The sequence below is a fragment of the Ranitomeya variabilis genome, chromosome 8, assembly GCF_051348905.1.
Source record: "Ranitomeya variabilis isolate aRanVar5 chromosome 8, aRanVar5.hap1, whole genome shotgun sequence".
Lineage (NCBI taxonomy): Eukaryota > Metazoa > Chordata > Amphibia > Anura > Dendrobatidae > Ranitomeya > Ranitomeya variabilis.
The window spans coordinates 190,208,169-190,231,574 of record NC_135239.1 but is presented as its reverse complement, the minus strand read 5'-3'; the positions used below and the strand labels follow the sequence as shown (position 1 = coordinate 190,231,574).

General features: G+C 42.9%; 1 protein-coding gene and 1 long non-coding RNA gene across 2 annotated transcripts in view; one reads left to right on the top strand and one right to left on the bottom strand.

Annotated features, from left to right (window-relative positions):
• The window catches only part of FAM107A (family with sequence similarity 107 member A), a 58,121-nt gene extending 40,665 nt beyond the window's left edge, over positions 1–17,456 (top strand). Inside the window, exons 3-4 of the mRNA XM_077278648.1 lie at positions 5,661–5,817; positions 12,292–17,456. Coding sequence (XP_077134763.1) covers positions 5,661–5,817; positions 12,292–12,405 — 271 coding nt within the window. The 3' untranslated portion in view covers positions 12,406–17,456. The remainder of the gene's footprint in view (positions 1–5,660; positions 5,818–12,291) is intronic.
• LOC143788775 (uncharacterized) lies at positions 3,597–12,291 on the bottom strand. The gene is made up of 4 exons (XR_013218734.1): positions 12,166–12,291; positions 7,039–7,180; positions 4,393–4,512; positions 3,597–3,897 (listed from the first exon to the last, which is right to left on the bottom strand). It is a non-coding gene; the product is annotated as an uncharacterized LOC143788775 (long non-coding RNA).
• Positions 17,457–23,406: the final 5,950 nt, after the last annotated feature.

Genomic DNA, 23,406 nt, shown 5'->3' with positions numbered 1-23,406 from the left:
GGACCCCGAGAGCGTCATAGGCTATGTTGTGAGGTGAAATTTTAACCCCGCGCTTTCCAATTCACCAAACAATTTTGCCCCTATCTACATAATGGGGAAAAAGTGAAAGGAAAAGTGTTGGAGGCGTCGCAGCTACAGGCACAAAATTTTGCACAGTCACACGTCTGGACCCTGAGAGCGTCAAAGCTATATTGTGAGGTGAAATTTTAACCCCGCGCTTTCCAAGTCACCAAACAATTTTGCCCCTATCTACATAATGGGGAAAAAATGAAAGGAAAAGTGTTGGAGGCAAATTAACAGCTGCCAGATGTGAACAAGGGGGACTTAAAGAATGAGAACGATGGCGCCAAAGAGTATATACTGTACAGTTGCTAAGGTGGGGCCCCAACATGGGATAATCACACCACCACGGGGATATGAACACACACACAAAATGCGCCACACACTACCACGTGCTCGAACACATATACCACCCTCAGTGCACATTTCACCACACATACACCAACCTCGCCACATAAAAGTAGAAACACAAAAGTCGCCGCTCAAAACTCGCCACGCGCAAAACTCTCCACATGCAAAACTCGCCACACGTGCAAAACTCGCCACACGCAAAACTTGCACACGCAGAAAAATTGCCACACGCAGAAAAATTGCCACATGCACAAAAGTTGCAACACATGCAAAAGTTGCCTCACACAAAACTTGCACATACTCAAAAGGCACCACACATAAAACTCGCCACGCGCAAAACTCGCCATGCGCAAAACTTGCTGCACACAACTTGCTACACTAACCTGTCACATGCAACTCGACACACAAAAAGTTGCTACACGCATGTCGCCACACAAAACTCATCTCACAAAAGTCCCTACATGCATGTCGCCACACGCAACTCAACACACACAACTTGACACACGAAACTCGCCCTAAAACACACACAAGTCTGGTATCCTTCAAAAATAAAAATCTGATTAATAAGCAGACAAACTACAAGAGCAACAAATGTACCATATAGGAATCCGGCAGCTGTCAGTCACATGACCAGTCTATTATGTGTATGTGTGAGCTAATATATACTGCCAGGGGGTGGGCTTACTGTTGGCTGGGGATTTATCAGGCTGCCATTTTAGCTTACAAATACTGAGGTAAAAATACTGACCAAATAACGTGTGAACGAGGGCTAATACAGGAGGAGATGGCATACAGCTATATACTATATACAGGAGATGACACACAGGTATATACTATTTACAGGGGAGATGACACACAGGTATATACTATATACAGGAGGAGATGACACACAGATATATACTATATACAGGAGAGATGACACACAGGTATATACTATATAGAGGAGGAGATGACATACAGGTACATACTACATACAGGAGGAGATGACATACAGGTATATACTATATACAGGAGGAGATGACACACAGGTATATACTATATACAGGAGCAGATTACCTACAGGTATATAGTATATACAGGAGGAGATGACACAGGTATATGCTATGTATAGGAGGAGATGACATACAGGTATATACTATATACAGGAGATGACACACAGATATATACTATATATAGGTGAGATGACACACAGGTATATACTATATACAGGAGATTACATACAGGTATATCTAATATATAAAGCTGAATGTGTGTATGTATGTATGTGTGTATGTCCGGGATTGGCATCTGTACCGTCGCAGCTACAGCCACAAAATTTTGCACAGTCACACGTCTGGACCCCGAGAGCGTCATAGGCTATGTTGTGAGGTGAAATTTTAACCCCGCGCGTTCCAATTCACCAAACAATTTTGCTCCTATCTACATAATGGGGAAAAAGTGAAGGGAAAAGTGTTGGAGGAAAATTGACAGCTGCCAGATGTGAACAATGAGGACTTAAAGAATGAGAGCGATGGCGACAAAGAGTATATACCGTACAGTTGCTAAGGTGGGGCCCCGACATGGGATACTCACCACACACGGGGATATGAACACAAACACAAAATGCGCCACACACTACCACGTGCTTGAACACATATACCACCCTCAGCACACATTTCACCACACACACACACCAACCTCGCCACATAAAAGTCGAAACACAAAAGTCACCACTCAAAACTCGCTACATGCAAAACTCGCCATATGCAAAACTAGGCTCACGCAAAACTCGCCACACGTGCAAAACTCACCTCATGGAAAACTCACCTCATGCAAAACTTGCACACACAGAAAAATTGCCACATGTACAAAAGTTGCACCACATGCAAAAGTTGCCTCACACAAAACTTGCACATACTCAAAATGCACCACACATAAAACTCGCCACGCGCAAAACTCGCCATGCACAAATCTTGCTGCACACAACTTGCTACACTAACCTGTCACATGCAACTCAACACACAAAATGTTGCTACACGCATGTCGCCACACAAAACTCATCTCACAAAAGTCGCTACATGCATGTCGCCACACGCAACTCAACACACACAACTTGACACATAAAACTCGCCCTAAAACACACACAAGTCTGGTATTGTCCTTCAAAAATAAAAATCTGATTAATAAGCAAACTACAAGAGCAACAAATGTACCATATAGGAAATACGGCAGCTGTCAGTCACATGACCTGTCTATTATGTGTATGTGTGAGCTAATATATACTGCCAGGGGGGAGGGCTTCCTGTTGGCTGGGGATTTATCAGGCTGCCAATAGCAACCAATCACAGCTCAGCTTCTATTTTGCTACAGTTAATTAACCTGAGCTCTGATTGGTTAATATAGGCAACAAAGACATTCTCAGTATAACAAAGCTAATATATGTTGTGAAATGCTTCTATTTGCTTAGTTTTTGCCTTTTAATAATTACATTTCTATCTATTTGTTTTGTGGTTTTTGTGTGCAGAATAAATTTTTGTTAACACATTCTATTTTGCTAACAGCAGTCATTAACCCGGGCGAAGCCGGGTAGTACAGCTAGTTTATTTATATATTTCCCTTTTTTTTTTTATTATCTATTTATGCGTTTATGTCGTTGATGCAAAACTGATACAGATCAGTCAGAGCTCCCGATGCTGATGGCTCTTTCTGCTCCTCTCTTTTCTCAGTGTGAGTGTTAGCAGGAGGAGAGAGATTTACACAGTTTTCCACACTGTGGACAGGGAAGAAAGCATGTATAGAGTAAGTGAGGGCGGGGAAAATAGGCTATAGACAAGGACGAAAGTGCAGGATAGAAGCTTTGCTATTGATATGTTTTATACACACTGATGAACGAAGGGTAATGATGTTTTGAACTTTTGACTTCTAGACTCTGTAGCTCACCATCCACCACTGCTTCGAACGTGAGAACACCATCATTTTTTAGCCAATCATCTTGGCTATCTCATACATAAATCTGACTTGTAACTATTTAGCATATGATTAGCTATGCAGATTCTTGTTTTGCTCCCGGTGGTGGAAAAATCTTTTTCTTCCTGAATACAACAAATTACAACCTGTTCTCACATTCCCTAATAGCTCAATGTGTTATTAGGTTGATTCCCAAGCGAAAGGTCACTGGTTCATAACGAAGAGCAGCCATGAAGAAGATTTCCCAAGAATAGAGAAACATCATCATCCAGCTCATCGATAGCCAAGAAAGCCAAGAAATTGCCAAACTGCATCATGTGAGGCCATGACAGCTGGATGAATAAGGAATGAAGTCCGTTCATTCAAAAATTAAGAGGTGGACGTCCGGGCAAAATATCGGAGTCAAGTTGGCTCAAGGTCCATCAGTTGTGGAGCTACAAATGCGGCAGTGGAGGAGGCTCGTAGGCTTCATAATAGTGAGAATATAGACGTCCATATAAGAAACCTGCGACGTACGTTACACAAGTCTGGGGTGATGACCTGTAAAAAGGTGAAGAAGCCTCGATTACAAGAAGTGTTGGCTTGAATTTGCAAAAAGTGGACAGTAGAAGATAGGAAACTGGTAATCTGGAGCAAGGAGACGAAAGTCAATAGACTAGGCATGGATGGGGGAAAAAGGGCCTGAAGGATCGAGAAATTGAAGGAACTGTCAAGATCAGTGGAGGAAGCCTGATGATATGTGGATGTTTCACAGCCAAAGGCATTGGATACTTCACCAGGATCGATGGTGGTCTCAGTGCTGAGCTATATGTGAGTATCCCACAAGATGAGTTACTTCCTACACTCGAGTACTATGGGTCTGAAAAGGACGACTTAGTGTTCCAGCAGGACAATGACCCCAAGCATGCGTCAAGATTAGCAAAGAAATGGTTCAATGACAATGAAGTAGAGATGCTGGATTGGCCCCCACAGTCCCCTGACCTCAACCCCATCAAACACTTGTGAGTAGAGTTGAAGGAAAAGCTGGATACATACCCAAGTGAGTTGACCAGTATGCACCAACTTTGGGAGCGTGTAGAAGAGACCTGGGATCAGATTTCGGTCAGGACATGCTTGGATCTGATCGAGAGTGTTCCCAGAAGGATTCGGGCCGTACTGAAAACCAAAGGCGGATTTACAAATTACTAATACAAATTTAGATTTTTAGGAGCAAAACAGTAACAATGGAGTGACGTGACAATAATCTGCATAACTAATCATATGCTAAATAGCTGCAAGTCAAATTATGTATGAGATAGCCAAGATGATGGTCTATAAAATGATGGTGGTCTCACATTAGAACCTGTAGTGGATGGTGAGATATGGAGCCTGAAAGTCAAAAGTTCAAAACTTTGTTTCCCAGTTGCTCATCTCTGTATATATATATATATATATATATATATATATATATATATATATATATATATATATATATTTATACTTATATGATATATAGGGTGTTGAAGACAACAGCTGCCTGAGTATGGAAAGACCACATCCAACCTATATTACTGGGAGAGACACTCCCAGAAGAAAAACATCTGAAACTTAGATTAGGCTGCAAATTGCATATCAGTGGGTCTGGGAATGAAGATTGCAAACTGTAGTTTTATTAAAAAGGGTTTGTTCTGCGTTTTTTCTCTTGTGTTTTTGTAATGGAAAAAGTGCCACCAAAACGTATTTTATGCAACACTTTTTTTTTGCTGCAGTAAAATCCATTAACATATGTAAAAAAAAAAAAAAAGTTATCCATTAACATATGTAAAAAAAATAAATAAATAATGTCAAAGGTGTTCATAGCTTTTACATCTATTTCTCTGCAGGGGTCCTGGTACAGGAAAAAAATGAGCTATGCTATAAAGAAACATTAAGAAATTAATCAGTTATCTGCAAGTCTTGTGGAAAACCACTGATAACCCAAGTGTGGTCGCGCGACATTCTCTGATTTATCTGTGCCAAATCACCATCAAAAGCAAATCCACAGATCTGTGATTACACGGGATGTATCTGCTGTGATCTGATCCATTCATTCTTGTCTATTTGGTGCTGCTGTGCCCTCTAGTGGCAGAAGTGGGCATTGCAGCCGGAAGCCGCTCAGATCACTGAAATAAACAGAAGTATCTCAATTTCAGGGAAACATATTTCTGATAAGGGTCTTTTTGTTTTGAAGCATTTTGGTAATTTTTTTTTTTCTTACTGTGTTTTATTTATTATAGGTAGCTTGTCATTATTACTAGGTGAATAATCACATCTGGTTCTTGCAGAGGTCTGAGCATTGACAAGAAGCCAGAGCTCCAGAGAGTGTTGGAAAATCGAAGAAGAGACCAGATCATACAACAGAAGAGACAGGAGGAGGAGACCAAGAAGATGCAGTCGCCATTTGAACAGGAGTTGTTAAAGAGACAGCAGAGGCTCGAGCAGGTACCCGCTTTTCTGCTATGCGTCAAAAATCAGTACATCCCCTTTGAAGGTGTGAGAATTGTACCCTAGTAATATTTTTTAATCATCATTGCATCAATGGCTTACACTTAGGACGCGTTCAGTATTTGACCAATATTTTACATCAGTATTTGTAGCCTCAACCAGGAGTTGGTGAGAAATGCAGAAGTGGTGACATGTTTCTATTATACTTTTCCTCTGATTGTTCCTCTCCTGATTTTGGTTTACAAATACCTATGTAAAATACTGACCAAATACTTAATGCAGCCATGCATGTTTGGCTGAGCCAACGTCCAGGACCCCAATGATCCAGCACAATGAAGGGGATGTGGTCAGGGCAAGAAAAAGGTATATTGGTGTCCTAGGCTGATGAAGCGGATGGCACCGCCTTCATCCCCCCTATCCCCGGCCTGCAACAGTAGAATGAGTCAGAGACTACCCTAACACAACCGCTCCCCCCCCCCGCTCCGATGGGTCAGTTAACAAGTGCTGACAACCACTTCCACTAGAATTGCTACCTTTTCACCAAAAGACATGTACTGAAGGTTGTTCTTGTGCTGTATTGATGTACTGCTTATCGCTCTGGTGATGTATTCATGTAGTGATGATGGTTTTGTATTCATCATCAGAATCAACATCAGTACATGAATGCGAAACCAAAATCATTATCATTACATAAATAGAACACCACAGCCATCAACAGCCCATAAAAACGGCACCAGAACCATCAACAGTACATAAATAGGGCACTAGAACCATGATCAGTACATAAATGCATCACAAGAACCACCATCAGTACATAAATAAGGCACCAGAACCAATATCAGTACATAAGTGCATGACCAGAATCACCATCAGTCCATTATTGCGTCACCAAAAGCAACATCAGTACATGAATGTATCACCAGAAGAATAATTAGTACATGAGTACATCACGATAACCACCTTTAGTAAATAAATACAACACCAATACTACCATCAGTACATGTATACGTCACCAGAACCAACATCAGTACATGCCAACATCACCAAGTTTAGTACAGCAATCAATTGTAATATCAAATCACCCCATATACATTTGTATCGCATGAACCTACAACTCCCAGTATATCCTACCTAAGCAATGACCATTATCGGACCGCGAACCATACAGGAATCATAGTACTGATGAGACATAGTAGCAACAAGAACACATATACATACAGGAACTTTATAGGTGGATTGAGTCCTTTTTTTCTTTTCATCTCCATTTTGTCCAGATGCCATGATGATTTTTCACATCCACAGTTCGTCTCTGCAGACCTCCCTCTTCTCTTGTCTTCTGCAGCAGACCCCTTCATGGTGTCTTTAGAAATAAGAGTATTATTAAGATGTCCTCTGCGTAAAAATATCTGTTCATAATATGACCTGCTCTCCCCACAACCCACCTTCAATTCATCATTTGCACTCCCCATCACCCACCTTCAATTCATTGTTTGCTGTCTCGCATCCCCCACCCTTAAATCGCCTTCACCAGACATCACAGAAAGGCAGTGGGACCTGGAGCTGCCCAGCCATTCAGGTTTGATGGCTGTGGAGCTCCAGTAAAGCTCCCAAGGCGGGCGCAGAGCACTTTATTATATCCTGAAGCCCTGTGAGCAGAAGTCGAGGTACCCCCCACTGTGCTTCCGCTCACCGGGGCCCCATTGAGCAGTAAGGGCAGTAATGCCCTGATGACACGCAACGTGTAGGAAAGGTTAAGTACAACACGAAGGAATAAGGGAAAGGGAACCAAACACTAGGGGAGGGAGAGTGGATGTCCCGTTGTGCACCATGCACCAACACCAACACAGAGCAGGGCGGAAGTAGTCTGTGCTCCTGTGGCAGGTGGCGCTCACATCAATTGTAGATGCAATAAATTGAGTGCAGGGAGGGAGCAATGGCCAGGGAGCAAGCAGATAGAGGGGTGAACGGTGTCAGTGAATGACACCACTCGCCAGTGTGCTGAATGCCTGCGGATGGGGGAAAAGGCTGGGAGGCCGCAGGTATTCAGCAATGTCGACTTTCTTTTCTTTCAAAGTGCTCCTCCCTCGAGGAGGCAAGATGTAGCAATCTAGGAGGGTGCTGCTGACCCCTCGTTGCGGCCCTCGCTTTAAGGGCTTTGACCCACAGAGTGTCAGTGATCCATACACATATAACGTTTAAAAACGGATCCGTGTGTGCATCACTCCTATTTTCACCCGTTTTGTGGATCACACTCAGATCTTGGAGACTAATATTAAACTGAATTTCCATCCATGTCTCATCCAATTTTAAATGATCCAGTGCGGTGAGTCAATCGATAAAAAAACAGACTTTTTATACCCTTCTTCAGTTTTGAAAAATGGATGAAAAGAAAAAAAAAACAGGTTTATAGACAGGACTGCAGCAATGATATCCTGTCTAGAGCAGGTGACCGCTGCAGCCAATCACTGACCTAAGCTTTTATGCTCACATAGACAGCAAGAGATCGCTGAGCCCAGCTTTTCGTTTTCTGTTTGCGTAAACTGAAGAGATGGGACAAGCTCATTTTCTCATACATGGAGAAAAAACAATATTAGTTTGTAGATTTACACTCTACGTGGCTCGAGTTTATCGACAGGTCCCCACCATGTGTGTGCTTACCAAGAGACCTGTCAATCACCTAGGAGAAGCCAGCGCCACATCGGCCTAGTTTATCGACAGGTCCCCACCATGTGTGTTCTTAGCAAGAGACCTGTCAATCACTTAGGAGAAGCCAGCGCCACATCAGCCTAGTTTATCGACAGGTCCCCACCATGTGTGTGCTTAGCAAGAGACCTGTCAATCACCTAGGAGAAGCCAGCGCCACATCGGCCTAGTTTATCGACAGGTCCCCACCATGTGTGTGCTTAGCAATAGACCTGTCAATCACCTAGGAGAGGCCAGCGCAACATCGGCCTAGTTTATCGACAGGTCCCCACCATGTGTGTGCTTAGCAAGAGACCTGTCAATCACCTAGGAGAGGCCAGCACCTCATCGGCCTAGTTTATCGACAGGTCCCGACCAGGTGTGTGCTTAGCAAGAGACCTGTCAATCACCTAGGAAAAGCCAGCGCCACATCGGCCTAGTTTATCGACAGGTCCCCACCATGTGTGTGCTTAGCAAGAGACCTGTCAATCACCTGGGAGAAGCCAGCGCCACATCGGCCTAGTTTATCGACAGGTCCCCACCAGGTGTGTGCTTAGCAAGAGACCTGTCAATCACCTAGGAGAAGCCAGCGCCACATCGGCCTAGTTTATCGACAGGTCCCCACCATGTGTGTGCTTAGGAAGAGACCTGTCAATCACCTGGGAGAAGCCAGCGCCACATCGGCCTAGTTTATCGACAGGTCCCCACCATGTGTGTGCTTAGGAAGAGACCTGTCAATCACCTGGGAGAAGCCAGCGCCACATCTGCCTAGTTTATCGACAGGTCCCCACCATGTGTGTGCTTACCAAGAGACCTGTCAATCACCTAGGAGAGGCCAGCGCCTCATTGGCCTAGTTTATCGACAGGTCCGCACCAGGTGTGTGCTTAGCAAGATACCTGTCAATCACCTAGGAGAAGCCAGCGCCACATCGGCCTAGTTTATCGACAGGTCCCCACCATGTGTGTGCTTAGCAAGAGACCTGTCAATCACCTAGGAGAGGCCAGCGCCTCATTGGCCTAGTTTATCGACAGGTCCCCACCATGTGTGTGCTTAGCAAGAGACCTGTCAATCACATAGGAGAAGCCAGCGCCACATCGGCCTAGTTTATCGACAGGTCCCCACCATGTGTGTGCTTAGCAAGATACCTGTCAATCACCTAGGAGAGGCCAGCGCAACATCGGCCTAGTTTATCGACAGGTCCCCACCATGTGTGTGCTTAGCAAGAGACCTGTCAATCACCTAGGAAAAGCCAGCGCCTCATCAGCCTAGTTTATCGACAGGTCCCCACCATGTGTGTACTTAGCAAGAGACCTGTCAATCACCTAGGAGAAGCCAGCGCCTCATCAGACTAGTTTATCGACAGGTCCCCACCATGTGTGTGCTTAGCAAGTGACCTGTCAATCACCTGGGAGATGCCAGCGCCTCATCAGACTAGTTTATCAACAGGTCCCCACCATGTGTGTGCTTAGCAAGAGACCTGTCAATCACCTAGGAGAAGCCAGCGCCACATCGGCCTAGTTTATCGACAGGTCCCCACCATGTGTGTGCTTAGCAAGAGACCTGTCAATCACCTAGGAGAAGCCAGCGCCTCATCGGCCTAGTTTATCGACAGGTCCCCACCATGTGTGTGCTTAGCAAGAGACCTGTCAATCACCTAGGAGAGGCCAGCGCAACATCGGCCTAGTTTATCGACAGGTCCCCACCATGTATGTGCTTAGCAAGAGACCTGTCAATCACCTAGGAGAGGCCAGCGCCTCATCGGCCTAGTTTATCGACAGGTCCCCACCATGTGTGTGCTTAGCAAGAGACCTGTCAATCACTTAGGAGAAGCCAGTGCCACATCGGCCTAGTTTATCGACAGGTCCCCACCATGTGTGTGCTTAGCAAGAGGCCTGTCAATCACCTAGGAAAAGCCAGCGCCTCATCGGCCTAGTTTATCGACAGGTCCCCACCGTGTGTACTTAGCAAGAGACCTGTCAATCACCGGGGAGAAGCCAGCGCCTCATCGGCCTAGTTTATCGACAGGTCCCCACCATGTGGGTGCTTGCCAAGAGACCTGTCAATCACCTAGGAAAAGCCAGCGCCACATCGGCCTAGTTTATCGACAGGTCCCCACCATGTGTGTGCTTAGCAAGAGACCTGTCAATCACCTGGGAGAAGACAGCGCCACATCGGCCTAGTTTATCGACAGGTCCCCACCATGTGTGTTCTTAGCAAGAGACCTGTCAATCACCTAGGAGAAGAAAGCGCCACATCAGACTAGTTTATTGACAGGTCCCCACCATGTGTGTACTTAGCAAGAGACCTGTCAATCACCTAGGAGAAGCCAGCCCCACATCAGACTAGTTTATCGACAGGTCCCCACCATGTGTGTGCTTAGCAAGAGACCTGTCAATCACCTAGGAGAAGCCAGCGCCACATCGGCCTAGTTTATTGACAGGTCCCCACCATGGGTGTGCTTACCAAGAGACCTGTCAATCACCTAGGAGAAGCCAGCGCCACATCGGCCTAGTTTATCGACAGGTCCCCACCATGTGTGTGCTTAGCAAGAGACCTGTCAATCACCTAGGAGAAGCCAGCGCCTCATCGGCCTAGTTTATCGACAGGTCCCCACCATGTGTGTGCTTAGCAAGAGACCTGTCAATCACCTAGGAGAGGCCAGCGCAACATCGGCCTAGTTTATCGACAGGTCCCCACCATGTATGTGCTTAGCAAGAGACCTGTCAATCACCTAGGAGAGGCCAGCGCCTCATCGGCCTAGTTTATCGACAGGTCCCCACCATGTGTGTGCTTAGCAAGAGACCTGTCAATCACTTAGGAGAAGCCAGTGCCACATCGGCCTAGTTTATCGACAGGTCCCCACCATGTGTGTGCTTAGCAAGAGGCCTGTCAATCACCTAGGAAAAGCCAGCGCCTCATCGGCCTAGTTTATCGACAGGTCCCCACCGTGTGTACTTAGCAAGAGACCTGTCAATCACCGGGGAGAAGCCAGCGCCTCATCGGCCTAGTTTATCGACAGGTCCCCACCATGTGGGTGCTTGCCAAGAGACCTGTCAATCACCTAGGAAAAGCCAGCGCCACATCGGCCTAGTTTATCGACAGGTCCCCACCATGTGTGTGCTTAGCAAGAGACCTGTCAATCACCTGGGAGAAGACAGCGCCACATCGGCCTAGTTTATCGACAGGTCCCCACCATGTGTGTTCTTAGCAAGAGACCTGTCAATCACCTAGGAGAAGAAAGCGCCACATCAGACTAGTTTATTGACAGGTCCCCACCATGTGTGTACTTAGCAAGAGACCTGTCAATCACCTAGGAGAAGCCAGCCCCACATCAGACTAGTTTATCGACAGGTCCCCACCATGTGTGTGCTTAGCAAGAGACCTGTCAATCACCTAGGAGAAGCCAGCGCCACATCGGCCTAGTTTATTGACAGGTCCCCACCATGGGTGTGCTTACCAAGAGACCTGTCAATCACCTAGGAGAAGCCAGCGCGACATCGGCCTAGTTTATCGACAGGTCCCCACCATGTGTGTGCTTAGCAAGAGACCTGTCAATCACCTGGGAGAAGCCAGCGCCACATCGGCCTAGTTTTGTTATTTCCTACTGTCACCGGCTGTCTCTTCAATGTCTGTACCGCCGGAGTGTTTAGAGTAATACATACCTGGCTGCATTTACGCCGCCGAGCTCTCATTAATGGCGGGTGTCATTGAGGTCCAGATCCCTTTACACAATAGTTCATTCTATGATGACGCATACTGATCCATTTTTACTTTTTCCGTTTCTTCAGCTTGAAAAAGAAGAACAAGAACCTAAAGACGAAGCTCACGCTCCAGAATTCTTAAAAGTCAAGGAAAATCTCAGAAGAACGACCACATTACCGAGTGACGAAAAAGTGGTGTAAAAAATAAATGTTAAAAATGGCCAAGCGGGAAGGAAGTTCTGTATAGAGCCGGATTTGTGATGTCGCCGGACATCGTTGTACAGGACTTGGCGCTGCGGATCGTTTGTGCGAGGAACTATCGGCAGTATACATACACTGTACGGGAACCATGTAACACCCTGTATTTATCCGCCACAGCATTTAGTACATGATGCTTAAGTCTAATCCGTGGACGTATCCTCCTGCACGTGGCCGTGGAGATTTGTGGCTGAGCTGCTGTGTTGCCCGCGCTTTTCCATACGACTCGATGGTCAAGAAATGTCGGGTGGTGACTTATCCAATGTGTATGTTCTGTGACCCCCACACATGGGGCGTACGGGTTATTAGGCTGTGTATACCGCATACATGTTCTGCATGGTCCAATTCCAAGATATGTGTTGCACAGTCATCGTAACCACCACGTGACGGTCCAAGGACGCCGACGCTATAGTCTGGGCAGTATTACATTCCTATTTCCATATTGCTACGATGCAGTATTACCTGCGTAAAACAACAACCACCCGATCAAGAGTGTGATAATTTTTGGACGTGCAATTCTCCTTTTGACCACCAGAGGGAGCAGTGTGGTTGTGGGATATGGATTCCTAATATTATGCAGCTAGGAGGAAAGTGGCGTAATTTTAGTTCTACATGTACAGGGAAGATATCTCAGGCATAAGCTTAAGCCAGTCTTTAATCAAGCCTTAATGACGACGCAAAATCATCTCAGAAAAAAGGAGACAGAATCGTCACGAATCCTATCCATGAGCCCTTTAAAGGGCAAGACAAGCAAAATCAGCTTCTAAGAAAGACAGATATATATGCACAAAAATAATCACATGATGCACAAAAATCAGTTGTTTTTCTTTTAACGGTGATTGATCCTTCCCCTTTAAGAACGTCGGCCAATCACAATATCACATAGAGCGTATATTTATTTTGGCGGCTATTTTTCTATATAGTCTTCTAATCAGAATAGGTCGATAGATGTATAATATTTGCATACCGTATATTGAAAAAAAGGCACAAAGTATTTTTTTAACTCTAAATCGGACATGTACCGTTTCGGTATTTCTGCCCGCGCTAATCAGAATGAAATGACACGTTGCACTTTATGTATTAATAGGAGGGTTGTCGTTTTATTTTATTTCTTTGGCTTATATCAGATACATACAGCTTAACCCTAAATAAACCATCACACCTGTGATTTTTATCACTATCCTCACGCCTCAGATGATAAGAGTAGTAGTTATAGGAGCAGTGGTATGCCCCTTAAAGGCATTAATGGGGTATTCCCATCTTCAGGATCCTATCCCAATATGTAGTAGGTATAATAATATTAACAAATACCTCAAATTATAAATGTATAGTTCTTCTGATTAGCCATGTTGCTTACACCATGTGCAGGCATTGCAGTAACTTAGTTATCCGTGGTTACGACCACTCATATAATGATAGTGACAGTTGTTAGTGGTCGTAACTATGGATATTTAAGCAACTGCAATGCCCCGCACATGGGGTAAGCAGCTTGGCTAATCAGAAGAACTATACATTTCTAATTTCAGGTATTTGCTAATATTTTGCTCTGATTTTTACGCTTCTTACTGGGTTCAAGGAAAAAATTGGAAAATGTGCGCGGTCCCACAAAATATCATAGGTACGAGTGTGGTCTGTGAAAAGAAACCAACGTGTGCAAGAGCCCTTATGGTGCATATGTGGACATTTTTATCTCAGTGTAGGAGTCACCTTTTCCCTTGTTAGAAATGAAGGCACGCATATAATATTATTGGTTATTATGCTTTGCTTATATAGCGCCATCTTCAGAAGGGGTCCCTGAACACAGCAGGAAGAGCAGCTCTGGAGCACAAACTGCATCCCTAACCTGTGAAATGCTGTGCACACTAAGTGCACGTATAGGGTATGATGTACGGATGAGGATTTATGGACTTTTTTATTATTATTATTACCGTATTTATGGATCCTAAAGGGAAGAATAGTATGGTGTATTTCATGATAGTAAATGCTGTCTTCCTTCTAAAGAATACTTCCAGCCATTAGGAATCTCAAGTCTCTGATGTCAGATGTCCCTGTATAAGGGCCGGTGCAGATGGCCGTAGAGTCTCATCATTGGAGAGAATCGGGCTGATTATGCTAATCACACTCTGATCAGAGTTAGATCAGAGTTAATTAGATCAGAGTTAGTTAAATCAGAGTTATATCAGAGTTAGTTAAATCAGATCTAGTTAGATCAGAGTTAGTTAGATCAGAGTTAGTTAAATCAGATAGTTAGATCAGAGTTAGTTAGATCTGAGTCAGTTACATCAGAATTAGTTAGATCAGAGTTAGTTAATTCAGAGTTAATTAGTTCAGAGTTAGTTAAATCAGAATTAGTTAGATCAGATGTAGTTAAATCAGAGTTAGATCAGAGTTAGTTAGATCAGAGTTAGATTAGAGTTAGTTAGATCAGAGTTAGTTAGATCAGAGATAGCTAGATCAGAGTTAAATCAGAGTTAGTTAGATCAGAGTTAGTTAGATCAGAGTTAGAACAGAGTTAGTTAGATCAGAGTTAGATCTGAGTCAGTTAAATCAGAATTTGTTAGATCAGAGGTAGTTAAATCAAAGTTAGATCAGAGTGTGTTCATAGTATGATCTGATTCTCTCGGATGAGGAGATGTCTCTGTCAGAGGAAAAAAATCGAACATGGGCACAGCCCCATAGACTAACATTGGTCCGAGTGCGATCCAGTGTGTTTTGTCAGATCCCATTCTGACCGAAAACATGCTCGTCTGCACCTGCCTTAATTAGGATAATTTTATGCATAGCCTAAACACTTGCTGTTCTCTTAATCTGATCCTAATCTTAATATAGAGGGACCCCCTAATTCAGAAACCTCTTTTATTTGCCAGACTCGAGTGGCTACAAAAAGCATCTCTAGCTCCTGAGTGCCCGACACATCTATGCAATAATTAAATTTGATGGGCGCCATGTAATGCTTTAGTTCTCCTGCGGCAGCGCAGCAAGGGATTGAAAACTTGCTGGCAGATTACAGCTGATTGCTGCGGAAGGTCTTAGCAGCGCGGGCTTCATGTGCTCGGGACATTATATTTCCCAAGGCCAATTTGGGAACAAAGTCACTTTAAGTATGCAGCCACTTACCAGTTAAAGGGCTTTCTCCAAAATAGGAAGTTATTCTCCATCTATTGGGTAGAGAATAACATGGTGATCGCTGGAGGACTTCAATGATTGAGGCCATGGAACCCAAAGAAAGGCTCTCTTTACAGCCACATCTTGTACAGTGCAGAAGTGCGCACGCTCAACCATTCATTGTCTATGGGACTGCTGGAAATAGCCCTGCGCTGTACTCTGCTTTCTCCTGCAAGCCTAATAACAATGAATAGATCGAAGTACCATGCGCACCTCTGCTTTTTTCAAGGCAGTTCTCGGCATTGTTGGAAGTCCCAGCAGTCAGCCCCCACCATGATCAGTAAGTTGCCCACTACCCTATGGATAGATGATAACTTTCTTCGTTTTAGTGTCATAGCCTGGTTTAAGGGCTTTCTTCTTTTATGAAAAAAGTTATTTTTATCCAGAAACAGCGCCACTCTCCTCCTTGAGCGGCGCCTGGTATTGCAGCTATGTTCCAACATATAGGGAATTTTATTTCTTCAAGTTTTAGAGCTTAGTATAAAAAAAAAACAAAGCTCCGACCACTATAACAATATATTACAAATGTATCCTATCAGAAATGTTATTTTGACTTAAAGAATGAAAACTCAATTTTTTACTTGCTTCAATATTGCTTAATATTCTGATGCATCATTTCTATTTTCTGTAACCTGTATAAAGATCGTGTGAACCATTACACCAGTTTCATAAAGGGCAGCATGTCAGAACAAAATAACTGTTCAAACCAAGCACCGGCGCTCAGTGCGCCCTCATCATGGGCAAGCAGTTCAGTGCCCCTTCCTCACCTATTCCCAGCTGTCATGCATCTGGGTTCAAACCCTTGGGCCTGTGGTCGGCTTCTCTGTCTGCTGAGCCACAGCAGATTCACCTTTTCTACGGGTGTTTAGTTTCTGTTATCCTTGATTCAGTCTTTTTAGGGTAACAGGTATTTCCATATACTTATTTGTCTGCCCCATCACCTTTCGGGTGCGGCTTTATATACTTTCCCTCTGCTGGTATTTCCTGCTGGTGATAGTCTCATTTGAATGTCCAGCCATACTGCTGTAGTTTAAGCCAGTAAGTGAAAGACCAGCTAGGGTTTATCTCTTTTCTTACAGTACATACTCAATCCTTTATTTTGTATTTCGTGGTCTGTTTTACTCACTCTGGGATCTTTCTATTTCAGCACACTTTCCCTTTTGTATGTAATTTCCACACTGCTTTGCCCTCCGGTTATTTAGGAGGAATGTGATGCGCTTGACGGCCTTTCAGGCAGTATAGGTTCGAGTTGCCATAGTTTAGTCTGTGGTTAGGGCGATCTTGGCTTACACAGGAACCACTAGGAGCTGTAGAGTCAGGATCCCTAGATTGTACAAGAACCTCTAGTCTGTACAGGAACCGGCAGGGTTAGTTGTAGTTTTTTAGGATCTTACCTATTTTCCCGAGTGAGTTGCTGCACTATTATAACACTATCTGTGCAATCAAAGAAGGCGAAGGCAGAGATAAATGGAAAACAAGTAGATGGGAAGGTGCACTGAACCGCTCGGCCACACCAATGGTGCATCGAGTGCCTGTGCTTGGTTTGAACAGTCATTTAGTGCTAACAGACCGTCTTTACATGTATCCATGGTCTGATTAGTTGGTTCTTTATAAAAGGATATTACTTCTAGCATGCTTAACTGGAAGTTAGTAATTTTATTAATTTATATATAGATTGCAGTTTCACATTAATCCTGTGATTGTGGTCCAAGGTTTGGTTAATTAATCAGTATCTCCATATCGATTTTGTTCGGCATCGTCTTCACATTGTACTTTTTTATATATATAGAGAGAGAGAGAGAGTAGTTACTTGGTTAAAGGGAACCTGTCACCCCTAAAATCGAAGTTGAGCTAAGCCCACCGGCATCAGGGGCTTATCTACAGCATTCTGTAATGCTGTAGATAAGCCCCCGATGTATCCTGAAAGATGAGAAAAAGAGGTTAGATTATACTCACCCAGGGGCGGTCCCGGTCTGGTCCGATGGGTGTCGCGGTCCGGTCCAGCGCCTCCTATCTTTATCAGATGACGACCTCTTCTTGTCTTCACACTGCGGCTCCGGTGCAGGCATACTGATTTGCCCTGTTGATGGCAGCGCAAAGTACTGCAGTGCGCAGGCGCTGGGCCTCTCTGACCTTTCCCGGCGTCTGAGCACTACAGTACTTTGCTCTGCCCTCAGCAGGACTGACAAAGTATGCCTGCACCAGTGCCGCAGCGTGAAGGCAAGAAGAGGACATCATCGTAAGAAGATAGGAGGCCCCAGACCACGACGCCCATCGTACCGGGACCGCCCCTGGGTGAGTATAATCTAAACTCTTTTTCTCATCTTTCAGGATACATCGAGGGCTTATCTACAGCATTCCAGAATGCTGTAGAAAAGCCCCTGATGCCGGTGGGCTTAGCTCACCGTCGATTTTGGGGGTGACAGGTTCCCTTTAATATAAAACCCATCGCCATCAATTTGCAACTTTTCGTAGTCAATTTTGCTTCGAAAAATGAAACATTCCTTCATTACCCCCACACAAATAATTACATAATGTCATTGGATAAACAGTTGAATGATTCACCCCCTCGTTAATTATACTCAAGTTCCGTAATAATGCCACAAACTTATATCTTTACCTTTAATTTCCACTTTACCTTTTGGTTACAACAATTTTAATTTTGTAAATCTGATCCTTTTTCATACAATGATCCTGAGTTAGGGATCATTCACACATCAGTGTGTCTCACATACAAGAATAAAAAAGGCTGTAATTTAGAGTCCGTGCAAAATAAGTCAATGAATCGAATTTATTTACAGAGAATCAATTTATGTGGATTATATCTATACACAACATGGACAAAAACGCAAATATACCTTTTATTCGTATTGTACACCGGTATATATTTTATGCAAATGTCTATGTAACTATCTACAGTATCTATCTATTATCTATCTATCAATTATCTATCATTTATCTATCCATTATCTATCTATTATTTATCTATCATGTGTATATTTTCTATATCTATAATCTATTATCTATCTATCATCTATTATATATCTATTATCTATCTGTCTATATCTCTTATTTCTTTATATCTGTTTCATATCTATCTAATATCTGTGGTATCAGTTATATCTATCTATCATGTATTTTTTGTTACAGTTAAAAAAAAGGGTTAATAACTTTATTTCTCCAATTATCTATTTTGGCATATTTTTCAGTGTTTTTTTTTTTTTTCTTTTCATTTTTTTATTTCTCTAGTGCACTGGGATTGCCACATTTATTTATACACACTGGATATTATTTTGGGGGCATTTTTACACTGCTGGAAAAAAAAGTGAATTACTAATATATTGTATATGTGGGCACCTTCTATGCCTTTCATTAACATATAGATTAGATATTAAGTATAATATGTTTTCTTGTGCCATTGCTCTGTTATTTCTCCTGGCAATGCATCAATAAGTCAATACCTGGATATTACCATTCCCATTGCAATCAATGCTGACTGTGAATCAATACTCTATGGATAAGGGATAAAGCCTAGATATCAATCCATGCAGACATTTCCAGGATGAATAACAGAGGAACAGCACAGTCTGCAATTCTAAGTAAAAGTGTTCCAGAATTATTATATCCTGGGAAATCCATGTATTTATTAAAACAGATCTGTCAGGAAAGCTGCCGGGTCATTTTTAAGAGCTCCCTCCTTAAAATCATAGTTGATCTGCACTTTTTTAGGTGACATAATTGTATTTTTTTCGTAGTTTCACCTATGGTTGCCTTTCACAGAATTACTATTTTGCTTATTATTTTCAGAAAGTAAGCTAATAAGAGATATTGGGAAAGTTTTATTACAGGATTTATTTTAAATATTACATTTCATAAGATTCACGTTTATTGCCTAAAAAAAAAATCACCTATCCAAAACTTGTGATGTTTAAAGCCCGATACACAAGAAATATAGTTTGGCTGATATCTAGGTCTCCCCCATACCCAGTAACGCTCAGCTCGGCCAAGCGTTCCTATGTAGGGATGAGCAGACACATGGAATTCGGGTTCTGGTACCTGACCGACCTTTAGTCCAAAGTTCAGTTCAGGTACCAGAACTTTTCCCCAACTTGAACCTGAACCCGAACCCCATTGAAATGTATAGGAATCCGAACTCTCTCTCCTTCTCTCCTCCCGGAAATTCGAACGTTAACATGGACATCCAGAAGAAGTCCATTTTTGGAGTTCAGCATCGGACAATAACTATCCGGTACGAACCCCGAACTTCAAACCTCAGGTTCGCTCATCTCTACTCCTATGCTATAGTTAATTCCGGATTCAGACGACCGTATTTCCAGCTACGTTTATGGTCCAGAATGCTTGGACTGACCAAGAGTCTCATAACCCGAACTTACAACCTCATATATGCCTATGTAGCTGTACGCTCAGGTCAGGAGACCAGTGGTCGGTCCGGGCACACTGCAGTCTATATACGGACATTTCCAACATTTCACCGATAAATCCCAAGGATCCTAGTAACATCGATGTTTGGGCAATGTAAAAGCAGTATCATAGCCGTTCACATGGTGGTACCCTAAATATGCCCTGCCTAGTATTATCCCTTAAGAAATTATTTTTTTTATTGCAAATGTGCTAAAATTAAATATATATTGTTGAACAGATTTTCACTGTTTAAAAACTGGAATTTCCCATCAATAACTATATATATATATATATATATATATATATATATATATATATATATATATATATATTATTAATTTTTCTTTTGTATTGTAGAAAAATTTGGGTGTGTATACAGTGAAAAACTAATATATATATATATGTATATATGTGGCCTATATACGATGCCGACTACTATTCTTCACACATGATGTCATGCTTCATCATGGTTCATGGAAAACTACTGATATTACTAAGGCTGTGTGCCATTGTAACTCTGTCCTAGAAGGCTACACGATGTATATATGTATAAGTTGCACCCACTAAATGGCGAGTGTAATGAGCAGAACACTTTACTTTGAAAGTTTGGTAAGGCAGGTAAAATGAATGTTGTATATATTTTTTATTGAACGTTTTCTGCTTTAACTGTGACTTGTTACCAGAAATATTTCTCATGACTGTAATAAAAATCTAATTATCACAAGCACATTTGTTTTTAATTTAAGATTCAAATATGTATAGCACGGTTTCTACTCATCTGCGGGTGAGGTAGGCACAGAAAGTATTTTTAGTAAAATGTCCAGGCTGGTTTATTAAATCTTCATAAACCTCTCTGCATAACGAAACAAAAAGACAGCCTTTTCTGGAACAGAGTGATACAGTAGTGCGGGTTCATGCCCTCTCAGGTTAGTTCAGCTCTTGAGTGCTTTAGCAGACATAAGCAACACTGGAGGTCTACACACCTCCAGACACAAATACTGAATGAGACAACTGGTCTCCTTTTAATCTTCCATACCATGCACCCCGAGGTGGGGATATGTGAGCAGACAGTCCTCTGATCTCTTTGACTGCTCGTAAACCCAGTCCTGATACGACCTATTAACTCAGTACTATATGTGCTGGAGCCTGCTTTCCCGGGCTTACATCACCGAAGCTACCAACCTCAATGATACATATCTCCCCTCCAGGTCCTATTTGTTTCTCTGCAAATGTGAACCACCTCTATAAAAGCAGAAGTTTTGAAAGTTTGCTGGTCTGGAGAATTCCGGCATTGTTTGGCCATAATGACCTGTGCCATGTTTTAAGTTGTAGCACAATATGCACAGAAGGTGGTGCACACCAAACAAAGACATCGAGAGTCTCAAAGATAAAACAGGTGTGTGACTCAATGTGCCTTAAATAGGATTAGAGAGATAATGTCACTGAGGTGCGCCAGGTAAACTGCAAAACCCGACGTGGAGTGCAACAGAGGGCAGCGGAATGAGCTGAAGGAAGCAGAGCCCAGATACCTGTGACGGGTGTGTATCTCCCTGTATACCAAAGTATGCTATAGTCCAACATGAGGCCTTCTATCCAAAAGCTAAAGCTTGGCCAAAACTGGGTCATGCAACAGGATAATGATCCTACCGTAAGCACAACGGCAAATCTACATTAGAACGGCTGAAAAAGTCAAAGTATTGCAATAGTCCAGACTTCAATCCAGTCAAGCACTGTGGTGGTTCTATTAGCTATTGATAAGAGAAAAACATGGAATTCAAGTAGGATGTTCCAGATGTTTCTCATTTGTGGAGATATAGTGGCTTTCACTATGTGTGGAAATACGGTATCCGGCTTCCATTATACAGCATCAGGGTGCTGAGTGGCCAATGGTATATTTGGAAAGTCAGTAGCTGGCACTATATCAGGGGGCAATGTGACTGTTAGTGTATATGTGGACATTGATTTAGAAGGCGGTTCATATTGCTCCTATCCTGTAGCAGCAGAGTACTAACCTGGCCGCTAGACCAGGGTCCTCCAAATTGATTTGCTCTTCTCTATTGATCAGCTTTTGCAAAGTTATGAATCTCAGTAATATACTCTATTTCATTATTTTGCTTCCTCCTCTCTTAAACATTATGCATAAAGTGCAGCTTTAACTACCTAGCTTGTGCTAGTTTGTAAGCTGCTTTGAACTGCTGCTTTAGTAATAATTCAGACCCCCAACAATATTTACCAAATATTCCCTTTGTGTCACGGCAAGTGTGTCACGTCCTCCTGGGAGATCTGGGATTACGCAATCTTTACGTACTGTGAATGGCAGGTCTTCCATTTAGCCTGTGTGTTTTGTTCCTCATATTAAATGGACTTTGTTTCCTTTGGCACTGAAGAGGTTAATGACTGATTAGAGACACGCAGCTCCATCTTACAGCTGCTCCTGACCTGCTTGTTTTCTCTCTCTATAAAACCTGGCCAGACCTTCTCATCCACACCTGTGAAAGTTTTGCATCCCTGGCTTGCTGGAGTTGGTGCGCTGAAGTTGGAGTTCGTAGTTGCTGCTGGAGATTGTTGTCTGCTGTTTTTGGGTGTATGCTTTCTCCATTATCCTAGCCCCATTTGGTTTGTACCTTCCAATCCTTCCCTATATTCCTCCCTACCCTTGATGAGTGTTTTTGTATGCAAGTTGCTTTTTGTTTTCCCTGTTTGTCTTATGTGTATTTATATCTGTCCAAGGCCTCCTAGGGGAGGGGACAGCTTAGGACATTAACAGAAGCATAGTAAGGTCAGAGACTTGGGCCTCTTTACCTCTAAGAGTACCCCCGGGACAGGGATAGTTAGGGTCTCAGTTCCAGGGACAGTTTGAGGCTCCCCTACCTTAAAGAAGACAGTCAAAGTGTGACACTGTGTGAGCTTCTCTACTCTAACAATACTCACACTGGCTGAACATTTGTTCATAGTGTATGAGTTTGGATTCCGTTTAGAGCAGCGGTTCAAAGCAGGTTCTAAAAGAGCATGAACTAGGCAGTTAAAACAGCACTTTCAGCATGTTGTCTGAGACAGAAGGAAGCAAAATGATGTATTAGAGTATATTGCAAAGATTTATAACCTTACTAAGGCTGATCAGTAATTGCATAAAACATTTAGTTCCTTTTTAAGCCTTTGAAGTTTTTATAGAAATTGTTCTTGTAGTGTTTTTCTTGAGCCTAGTTAAAGGAAAATTCCCCTCAATGTTTGACACAAAATTGCTTTTCAATTTGACCCTTCCATAACAAGGGCTTTATTATTTAACATAATATCTTTTATCCCTTGGATTATTACATATACAATTCGAAGTATCATCTTCAGGGTAAAGCAAAGCCA